General features: G+C 36.9%; 1 protein-coding gene across 1 annotated transcript; it reads left to right on the forward strand.

Moving 5' to 3' along the window:
* The first annotated feature begins 7427 nt into the window (after positions 1-7427).
* On the forward strand, positions 7428-8180 carry LOC110880906. The gene has a single exon (XM_022129334.1). It carries the CDS (start codon positions 7428-7430, stop codon positions 8178-8180), a length of 753 nt encoding a protein of 250 aa, XP_021985026.1.
* Positions 8181-12372: the final 4192 nt, after the last annotated feature.

Here is a 12372-nt window from a genome sequence, read left to right on the forward strand (position 1 = left end):
AAACACTACACTTCGTGGAGAACCCTGTCGAGATCATGGACCGCCAAACCAAGCAGCTCAGACGCTCTCGCATTCCCATTGTGAAGGTTCGATGGGAAGGCAAACGAGGCGCAGAGTTCACTTGGGAACTCGAAAGCGACATGAAGGTGAAGTACTCGCAGTTGTTTGTTACGGCTAAGGCCCAATTTCGGGACGAAATTCCCTTAAGAGGGGGAGGCTTTAACACCCCGTGTTTCGAAAGTCAAAGTCAAAGTCAAGATTGAATTCAAATGAAGAAAAGATTGCTAATTGCGATCTGTCACTCCTTGCTCAACTACTGTTTTGACTTCTTTGACTTGTAGATAGTCTATCTATTTTATCGCATTAGTTGTATTATGTGGAGTACTTGTTAATAATCGAGGTTTAATCGCTATTTATCGCTTGTTTTGTCGCTTATCGCAATCGCATTCGCAACCCGAATTATGCATTCTGGATATTGTTTTACGTGTGTGTGCTATCTATGTGTTACTTGTGCGTGTTTATTTATGTTTATGTTGTGGTGATTAATCAAAACGCAATCGCAATGCTATCGCAATCGAATCGCAGGCGCTAAACGCAAGTTAACTAGGATGATTGTATGTTAGATATAGTAGTTGGGATTAATGGGAAACTCTATCGCATCACAAAGCTCAACGCACGAAACAAAACGAAACACCGAAACTCAAACGCTGTAGCCACTCGATCGAGTGACTGCTCGATCGGATGGTCAACCCATCGGATTGCCATCCGATCGGATTGCCACCCAATCGAACAACCATCCGATCGATGACCAACCCGATCCTATGCGCTTTCCTTTTGGGGAAACCCTATAAATACCCTCCTGTCACATCATTATGATGTGACAGCTCCCTCTGCTCGACCCAGCCGCTCTCAAGCTTCTTTCTATCGATTTCTCGCGATTCTTGTAAGTTTTCAACCTAAATCTTGTACTTCCTTGATCTACACGCACTCCTTCACCTTTCTATCTTTTGAATCTTAACTTTTCACCGTGAAATCACTAGATTTGAGGTCTTCTAGGATGATGTCATCATGGGGTCCTTATGAACTTCATGTTATGGCTTCAATCCACCAAGAACAACTTAGATCTGGACGATTTCCACATGAATAAACAAAGATCTTGCATAGATCTGAACATATTCATGATGAAAAGAATTGAAAGATGGTTTTCAAACTTTCTTTCAACTATTTTACACTCAATGCACTCAAAACCGATAGAATCAGAGCTTGTTCTGAACTCCTACTCTTTCTTAGTGATTTGTCGGTTCAAGACCTGAATTCTACCTAAGAGACAACCGATTTCGGGTTAAACATGAATCACCGTCTCAAACAGTCTACTGACCGGACTAGGGTGATTCCTATCCGATCGGGTTACTCGAGTCTTGACAAGGGTTCTGTTGTTTGGCACGTTATCAAATCGTCTCGAATCAAAACTACAAACTACCGAAACGCCCAGGTGACAAGACGATCAGGTTACGGACGGATCGCCGTCCGATCGGATTGCCATTCGATCGGACAGCCATCCGATTGGCTTGCACCTTGGCCCCACACTTAAATTATTTATTCACCTTTTCAAAGTTTGGAACGTCGAACGGATTTCCGTCCGATCGAACGATCATCCGACCATGTGATGTTTTGAACTTCAACACTTAAACAATTTTCAACATATTCAATGCACTATCAGTTCTAAACGGATTGCCACCCGATCGGTAGACTATCCGATTGAGTGACAACACTGTTGTGAACTTGTTCTCTGAGAAATGTCTCGCCGAACAGGTCGCTGTCCGATCGAGCTGCCTTCGATCGACCGACCTGAAAGGTAGAGATACTTCTCTGTTTTCAAAATGCTACACCGAAAACTTCAAAGTACAAACCATCATACACAAACACATATTCACCACACGAGATGACAATCCAATCGAATGGCCATCCTATCGGATTGCCATCCGATCGGATTACCATCCGACACTTGGTATTATAGCACCATTTTACGCACCGCTTATCGTTTACGCTATCGATAACTGTTCAGGCTAATCACTCTCAGCGCTCCCTTTAATCCAAGAGCGTGTTTACTTGTTAAACATAATCTGTGAGTATACTCGATCCCTTTTTGCTTTATGCACTTTTGGGTGTTACATACATTATCTATACTGAAATCACAATCGACACACAATGCAAACACTATTTATACGCTAACCGTTATTGCATGCTACATGTTATTCGATGAATGCTTGTATGTTATGTTAACACAGTGATTGTTGCCTGACACCTTAGCAACGATAGTACTATAGTTTGGACTCAGCACCTATCATGGACAGGGGTTGTTAAGGGCTTTACTTCACGTGTACTAGTGGGGATATGTGTTGCGCATTCTACAGCTCGCAGTCACATCTGTGCATATTTCTCTGTCGATAACCTACTTGCCTTCACTTTTACATGTTACATGTTGGTTATGCGTAAACTATTTCAAACTCTATTATGCTATTATCAAACTTGTATGCTCACATGTACACCATGTTTATTGACCTTTATTTAAACGTATGTGACAGGTATTTGAGATGCTTAGGATGCTGTGCTTTTGCTTGCTTTTCATGGAATCAAGTAGGATTGAGAGTCTAGAAACAAAGACAATTTATCTTATTTTTATTTAAATTCTGAGTTGTCGGAACATGTTATTTGACTTTGAGATATCGTTGTCTGTAATAACTTTACTTGCTTAATAGGTTATGGTATGGGACATAATATTTAATTATTCGGTAAAGTAGTTGTTATGGAATTTCTCTTGGTCAATCTGTTTCGCTCAGTGCCGCGCCCCGATGTTTCTTCAGCTGTCAGAACAAATGCTCTACCATTGTTAGTAGTTTTGTGATTCATGGCTGGAGCTAGTTTCGGACAGTTCGGTTTAATATGCCCCTTTTCTCCACAATTGAAGCATATTCCATTACTGGGTTTCTTCCTGCAGTCTTCTTCCTTGTGTCCTGGTATTTTGCAGAAGTTGCAGTATGCAGAAGTAGAACCTATATTTTTCCCACGGTTGGAATTACTGTAGCGAAATTCCTGGGTAAGCTTTTGGACTAGGTTCTTTCTCTGGTTCTCTTCTTGCGTATGTACTAGCTCATCAGTCAAAGTATTCGCTAATTCTACTGCTTCTTCTATAGTTTGTGGTCTAGCTGCCTTGACTACATGTCTAATCTCACTTATTAATCCCAGATGTAACGAGAGATTAACACTGGTTCTAGTGAAGCTAGGGCACTATTCTAGCATATTCAAAGAATATGGTAGTGTAACCCTTACAGTTTACTCCCGGCATTCTAAGGTGTAAGAACTTATTAGCTATTTGTTCCTTTTCATTGGGAGGACATAATTTTCTTTCGACCATCTTCTTAAACTCAGTCCATTCTATATTATAAACTTTGTCACTTCCCGTAGACTGGAGAATAGTGTTCCACCATTCTAAAGCTGCATTCTTAAAAAGATTGGAAGCAAACATGATTTTATCATCCTCTGCACATTTGCTTATTTTTAAGACTGCCTCAGTCTTTTCTATCCGACGTAGAGCTACAATGGCTCCTTCATTGCCAGAGAATTCTATTGGTTTGCAAGACCAGAATTCTTTGTAAGAACAACCATAAGACATGGTTCTTCTTTTTGGAATAGGCAATTGAAGTAACGGTCCATTGTTTACGCTGTGACTGGGTTCTGTAGGTGGTCGTTTACATCCACTATTAGTTTTATTATTTTTCGCTTCTTTAACAGTCTTGATAATATATGGCATAGCGTCTATTATCCCTTGTGCCACTATATGTTGGATGACAGTGTTATCTATTTGGTTTCCATTATTATCGTTATTCTGGTTTTCCTGATTCACTTCGTTGTCCATCTGGATTATAAACATTTATCAGGTATTAATATCACAGGATAAAATTTAATGCCAACAATTACACAAACAAACACATTGGTCAAAACCGTCCAGCATTGCGACATTTACTCTATTTCAGATGTGTATATATATATATATATATATATATATATGGGGGAAGGTTCATTGGGGAACACTAAAAAAGTGGGGAACAGCGGGGAACCGACTCAAACGAACTCCGATTGGACACATTCCCTCAGCGTTGGAACCGGCTCGTCGAACCCTAACTAGGATCTCTTAACCCTAAACCCTAAATCCTAAACTCTAAACCCTAAAGCTAAAAAATAAGGCTAAAACCTAAGCTAAATCGTAAAATCTAAACTATAAACCCTAAAAGTTAAACCCTAAAGGCTAAACCTAAAGCTAAACCCTAAAGAAAAACCCTAAACCCTAAAGCTAAACCCTAAACCCTAAAGTTAAACACTAAAACTAAACCCAAAAGCCAAACCCTAAAGATAAACCCTAAAAGCCAAACCCTAATATATTTAGGGTTTAGGGGTTATGATTTAGGGTTTAAGGTTAAGAGATCCTAGTTAGGGTTCGACGAGCCGGTTCCAACGCCGCTGGAATGAATCCAATCGGAGTTCGTTTGAGTCGGTTCCCCACTTTCCCCCACTTTTTTAGTGTTGTATATATATATATATATATATATATGTAACACCCCGAAAATGTAAATCAATTATTTTAAATATAATGTCGGTGAACAAACAAGTGAACTAACTAGGATTAAAAATAACCTAGTTAGATAAAAGTCTTGTGGTGATGTATAAGTGGGTTAAAACACTAAATGTAAGAACTAAACAAAAGTTGAGGGGCTTGTGTTGTAAAACTTGAAACTTAAATTAATTAAAACAAATAACTCACACCAAACACACACAAAAAGGTGTGTTTGGTTGATCATCAGAGAAGGGGCGACCCAAGCTCATCTTCAAACCCTAAGTTACATAAAAACTCAAGAATTGAAGGCAAAGATCAGTTCCAAAATGAAATTAAAGCTTAGATTGGTGATCTCCACTGCAAGGGGGTCATAAGGTATGTGAATCTTGAAGGAAATCTCTACTTTGATTTCTGGATGAATTTATAAAATTCGAAAATCGTTAATGCATGATTGTTATATGGATGAAATAGGAACATTGTAGTGTCTAGGAGTAAACCCTAGACAATTATATGTTGAAATCATGCTTAATTCTAGTAAAATCCATGAACACCATTGAAGGTGATTAATGGGTTTTTGTAGAACTAGATAAACACTAGGATTTTGGTTATTGTTCTAGTGTAATCAGATATTTGCGAAGTGATTTCACATTTATTGATATTAACTTATATGAGATAGTTCGATTAATGTTAATTTAGCAAAAATAACAAGTTGTGAACTTGATTCTAGTTAGATAAAAATCAGACCCGCTAGGTGTTTGTTAAAATGCACAAGTGAGGATTAATATGTTAAAAATCGGGTGAAAACGCATACTTGATTGTTATAGCAAATTATGCGTTAATAATTGCGAAAAGGGTTCTAAATTGATTGTGAATTGAACTCTTTAGGCAAGGAATCCGGATCGTTGAGTGGACAAGACGAAGGAGATACGCGTTTAAAGGGTGTGCTCTAAAGGTACGTAACTACGGTTTCGTTACGTTATGCTCAATTATGTATTTTCGTTAGTAGACTTTAAAATTAGCATAATATATGAAGTTGGTATTTAGTTGAAGTGACGGAGATCACTAGATAAATAAATGGGTCAAATATTGGTTAGAATAAGTTTGGTGTGTTGTAAATGGTGGTTTCCATTAAACAACCAAACGGGTCGAACAATGGTTGAATTTGTAGTGTTAAAGTGACTAAAACGTCACTCATTAAAAATTGAGTTACAAAAGCGTAAACCATGGAATGGACGTGATACGCTAAGGTTGACAAGCCCGGGAATGGGTAATTATGGTTAGAAACTAATGTTGATGAATTATGCAAGTATGTAACTTGTTTCGTTACATTACGCAAATTAGATATTGTAATCATTCAAAGTTGTGTTTTAGAATAAAGATTGGTATTAGTTGAAGTGACAATGTTCACTACTTGATTTAATGAGTTAAAATTAGATTAGAAAGCGTTTGGTAGTCATTAGAAATGGAGGATCCCATAAATGAGCCAAATGGGTCGAATAATTGTTTAGTAAGTAGTAAGGGTGTGTTTAGAATAGAATTTGGCAATGACGGATTACAAGAGCGTGAAACCATAGATTTGGTAATGAAACGCCGGTGATCATAAGCCCCAGATGTTGGGTAAATACGACTTGCAGACATAAAATTTGTTAGTGGTTAAGTTAACGCAAAAGCTAAACGGGTCAAATAAATACCTAAGGCATTTATAGACTTTCAGCCCGTACATCCAATTTTTGATTTAATAATCTTGATAGATGCATTGGTAATTTAATTACGGACGCGTAGGACTTGTGTTTAACTGATTTTAAAGAGTCAAAACTAACCTTTTACGTGGTTTTGACCGTAGGTGAAGATGGACTTAATCCGGATGGCGATCAAGCACGATTACAAGAACCGAATACGATCTTTTGAAGCTTCCGCGATTACTTAAATATGTTTAAAACAATGACTATGTAGTTAACACTTAAATACTTATTTCGGGGTTGTTAAACTAGTAGTACTTATCTAAAATGCTAACTTAATGAAAAATTTCCTTATGTTTGATATGTAAATCAAAGTTTTGGTTTACAAATGCTTAGTTTATGTTAAATTATTATAAAAACGAGTGGAGTGTTACAAGTTGGTAATCAGAGCTCAAGGTTGTCAACAAAGTGTGTTCGGTTCAAGCTTGATTGATCGTCCGGTAAGAATTAATTAATTATTTTAGTAGATTTTATCTTATGTAAGAAACAAGATGTGAATTAATGTGCATGGGAAGAGCGTGTTAACACACTCAAACCCGGAAAGTGCACTAAATGTGAACGGTTAAAGCAAGTTACGAACTTGGCTAAACCGAAGCAAATAAAGCTATGTTGTAAATGAAATGTTTAATAATTGATGTAAACATTTCCATTTCAAGATGACAGAAAGAAACCATGATGATCTGGTGCCGACAAGCGCCGAACAAATGAAAGAGTTAATTGCCGAAGAAGTGGGGAAGACAATTGAGGGTAGTCTATCCGGTTTCATAGACAAAATTCAAAACACGGTGTTATCATTAGTTGAAGAATGAGTTAAAAGGTTGGAAAATAATGTCAACCTTATGAGAGAAAAATCCGGAGAACGCAAAGGGTGTTCGTATAAGGAGTTTATGGCGTGTAAGCCGAGGTCGACCCGATAATATGCCAAAGATGGCTAAGTGATGCAAAGGGGTATTTGAAAGGACCCACTGTGACCCGTAAGCGATTATGTGGCTTACGGAACGGGTCAATTAAGGGGTCAAGCCAAGGATTGGTGGGATAACAAAAAGAATGAGATTGGAGCCGAAGCGGCAAGGGTTATGACGTGGGACGAGTTTAAGGTACCATTCCTTAAACACCACAGTCCCAAGGCGGTCATCAACAAAATCAAGGAGGAATTCATCCAGTTAAGGCAAAAGGGTGAAACGATTGATAAAATCACGGGTATTTTCATGGATAAGCTGAGATTCTGCGATGAGCTTGTAACTACCGAGGAGCATAAAATATATTATTATTATAATATGTTAAGTGCAGAATATCTGGAGTTTATGTCTCCTTCCAAGTATGAGACGCTCACCGAGATCATAAATACGGCTCAGGAAAGAGAAATTGAACTCAAGAAGCAAATTGAACGAGGCGAACGAAGGGCGATGGATGTCAACTCGAGCCCTATAAAGAAGGCTCGAACAACTGAGACGGTAAAGGAGACAGATGCGAAGGGTGCAACACCGAGTTGCAAAGTTTGTGGAAAGGGGCAAAAGGGTGAATGTCGCTTTAAAGACAAACCATGCCCCATATGCGGAAAGACAGGGCATACGACCGCGCTATGTCCCGGGAAAGTTTCGGTGTGCTATAAGTGCTATCAGCCGGGCCACAAAAAGTTGGAGTGCTCGGAATTGGACGGGAAAAGGAATGAGAAGGATGTTCAGATGGAGGCAAAAAAGGCAAGGGCCAGATCCTTCCAATTAACCGCAACCGAAGTAAAGATAGAACCTGATGTCATTTCGGGTATGTTTCTTGTGAATTTAATTTTAACACAAATTTTATTCGATTTGAGTGCGAAATATTACTGAATCTATGCGATAGGTCGTAAAAGTGTATGGGAAGGAAAATGTAAAACCAATGAAACCGAAGTGTTAAAAACATTAAGATAAAGAACGCGGGTAACGAGTTGAAAGGAATTAGGGGCATAAACCAAATAAAGGAACGAGTGGGATATACCGACGCGAAAACGACGTAAGAAGTCATAGAGTCCGAAAGATAAGCCAAAAGAAAATGAGTGTAGCCTTAGACTACGGTTAAGGTCAAATAAATTTCAAAAGCAAAAATAAATTATTCTAAACATAAAAGGGGGTGCCTTGACGCCATATGTATATATATATATATATATATATATATATATATACAATTAAATAAAGACACGAGTAGAAGGTGATCCACGGGATCACTATAACCTTCGGGTTATAATCAATATAAAGGTCTACGTGACTAAAATGACCCTCGGGTACAAAGAAACAAATTATAGGGTCTCACCTTAAAAAGGTAAAGATCTAATAAAATAGCTTACGAGGCAAAGTGAAGGAATCTACGGGTCACTTGGGGTTAAGCATGGGGACTGGTTACGATTCCCCGTGCAATATAATAACGAAAAAGAATAAATTCTTATTGTCAATTTCCGGATATGAGTAATTGACATAAGTTAAAGAGATAGATGTTAACTAAAATTCAGTTTTAGTATGAAGTGGCGTTTAACAAATATGAATATTATAGAGAGATTAGAAAATAGTTAATGTTAAAGAATATAGGTCTCAACACCGATAGGTGTGAGACGCTATGTTCGAGAGAAGATTCGTGATAATGAAAAGTTTATAAAAACTTAAACATAATGTGATGTGATATAATCATAGTCACAAGAGTGATATAGGAATGCAGAAAATAATCATGTCGTAACGTGAGTTATGGGATAAGAGATCATAAACTCATGTGAGGCCGAATATGGCAATATGAAAGACCCGAATAACGGGGCATGAAATGACCGTGCTTAATCAATCTAGCCGACAAGACCATCCAGAATCAAAATAGTGACTTGATTTATACAAAACACTTGTCAATATAAGATTAGTATGGGGCAAACATGTCAATGAACTCATACTATTGAGTGGTTAATTGACAATTGGGTCAAATAGGTGACAAAATAAGAAATACAAGATACAAGTTACAGTCCATGAGGACTTACTCGTGAAAGACGCATGCGTATGATAACTTTTGACTAGAAGAAACAATGACTTAAAAACGAAACTAAGATAGTTTGGTCCAAATCAAAGAACTACTTAAGGAAGGTTTCGGGACGAAACCTCTTTTATGGGAGGTAGACTTGTAACACCCCGAAATTGTAAATCAATTATTTTAAATATAATGTCGGTGAACAAACAAGTGAACTAACTAGGATTAAAAATAACCTAGTTAGATAAAAGTCTTGTAGTGATGTATAAGTGGGTTAAAACACTAAATGTAAGAACTAAACAAAAGTTGAGGGGCTTGTGTTGTAAAACTTGAAACTTAAATTAATTAAAACAAATAACTCACACCAAACACACACAAAAAGGTGTGTCTGGTCGATCATCAGAGAAGGGGGCGACCCAAGCTCATCTTCAAACCCTAAGTTACATAAAAACTCAAGAATTGAAGGCAAAGATCAGTTCCAAAACGAAATTAAAGCTTAGATGGGTGATCTCCACTGCAAGGGGGTCATAAGGTATGTGAATCTTGAAGGAAATCTCTACTTTGATTTCTGGATGAATTTATAAAATTCGAAAATCGTTAATGCATGATTGTTATATTGATGAAATAGGAACATTGTAGTGTCTAGGAGTAAACCCTAGACAAGTATATGTTGAAATCATGCTTAATTCTAGTAAAATCCATGAACACCATTGAAGGTGATTAATGGGTTTTTGTAGAACTAGATAAACACTAGGATTTTGGTTATTGTTCTAGTGTAATCAGATATTTGCGAAGTGATTCCACATTTATTGATGTTAACTTATATGAGATAGTCCGATTAATGTTAATTTAGCAAAAATAACAAGTTGTGAACTTGATTCTAGTTAGATTAAAATCAGACCAGCTAGGTGTTTGTTAAAATGCACAAGTGAGGATTAATATGTTAAAAATCGGGTGAAAACGCATACTTGATTGTTATAGCAAATTATGCGTTAATAATTGCGAAAAGGGTTCTAAATTGATTGTGAATTGAACTCTTTAGACAAGGAATCCGGATCGTTGAGTGGACAAGCCGGAGGAGATACGCGTTTAAAGGGTGTGCTCTAAAGGTACGTAACTACGGTTTCGTTACGTTATGCTCAATTATGTATTTTCGTTAGTAGACTTTAAAATAGCATAATATATGAAGTTGGTATTTAGTTGAAGTGACGGAGATCACTAGATAAATAAATGGGTCAAATATTGGTTAGAATAAGTTTGGTGTGTTGTAAATGGTGGTTTCCATTAAACAACCAAACGGGTCGAACAATGGTTGAATTTGTAGTGTTAAAGTGACTAAAACGTCACTCATTAAAAATTGAGTTACAAAAGCGTAAACCATGGAATGGAGGTGATACGCTAAGGTTGACAAGCCCGGGAATGGGTAATTATGGTTAGAAACTAATGTTGATGAATTATGCAAGTATGTAACTTGTTTCGTTACATTACGCAAATTAGATATTGTAATCATTCAAAGTTGTGTTTTAGAATAAAGAGTGGTATTAGTTGAAGTGACAATGTTCACTACTTGATGTAATGAGTTAAAATTAGATTAGAAAGCGTTTGGTAGTCATTAGAAATGGAGGATCCCATAAATGAGCCAAACGGGTCGAATAATTGTTTAGTAAGTAGTAAGGGTGTGTTTAGAATAGAATTTGGCAATGACGGATTACAAGAGCGTGAAACCATAGATTTGGTAATGAAACGCCGGTGATCATAAGCCCCAGATGTTGGGTAAATACGACTTGCAGACATAAAATTTGTTAGTGGTTAAGTTAACGCAAAAGCTAAACGGGTCAAATAAATACCTAAGGCATTTATAGACTTTCAGCCCGTACATCCAATTTTTGATTTAATAATCTTGATAGATGCATTGGTAATTTAATTACGGACGCGTAGGAACTTGTGTTTAACTGATTTTAAAGAGTCAAAACTAACATTTTACGTGGTTTTGACCGTAGGTGAAGATGGACTTAATCCGGATGGCGATCAAGCACGATTACAAGAACCGAATACGATCTTTTGAAGCTTCCGCGATTACTTAAATATGTTTAAAACAATGACTATGTAGTTAACACTTAAATACTTATTTCGGGGTTGTTAAACTAGTAGTACTTATCTAAAATGCTAACTTGATGAAAAATTTCCTTATGTTTGATATGTAAATCAAAGTTTTGGTTTACAAATGCTTAGTTTATGTTAAATTATTATAAAAACGAGTGGAGTGTTACAATATATATATATATATATATATATTTATATATAGGGTCGGGATTTAGAGAAAACGGTAGAAAGTGTGAGAACGGTGAGAACGCTTATGGATCGTCCGATCAAAACAATATATGGACTAGATTAGCGCGGTGGTATTTTCGTAAATAACATCAATTTTATTACGTGGACGCGCTTCATTAAGGGTAAAAGCGTCTTTTTGACTACTCCAAACAAAACGACATCCCATGAAAATAAAACGCCAAAACATAAATCACACGGCATTCTACAAAAAAACGCCATTAGATATAAAACGCCAAACTTAATTATAGTAAAATCTCGCCTAAAAAAACCGCCAAAAAAATCCTATATATACAACAACTCAGACCTTCAATTAAAAAACACACACAAAAACCCCAAACGCCATATTTAATATATACCATTCGACTGATAAACGCCAGAAAACCCAAACATCAAATATATGGCTGCAATAAAGTGTAGCTGTATGGTGTGGACAACATTGTCAGTTATCTTTCTTAACTGAGGATTAACAATGTTATCCATCACCATACAGCAACACTTTATTGATTTTAGCATGATCAAATTTACAGTTTTAAGATGGTTTATTTTGTGGCGTTCTTTTTCTCGGTAAAACGCCAAAAAAGATAACATTTTGGCTGAAAGGGTGTAAACTCAATAATATTTTGCTGCATGAGATGGACAAAAATTATAGAAAAAAGGCTGATTTCATACGAAAGTCGAAACAGCCAGTGAAGAAGCTTCAAAAGAAAAAGA

The sequence above is a fragment of the Helianthus annuus genome, chromosome 10, assembly GCF_002127325.2.
Source record: "Helianthus annuus cultivar XRQ/B chromosome 10, HanXRQr2.0-SUNRISE, whole genome shotgun sequence".
NCBI classification, from domain to species: Eukaryota; Viridiplantae; Streptophyta; class Magnoliopsida; order Asterales; family Asteraceae; genus Helianthus; species Helianthus annuus.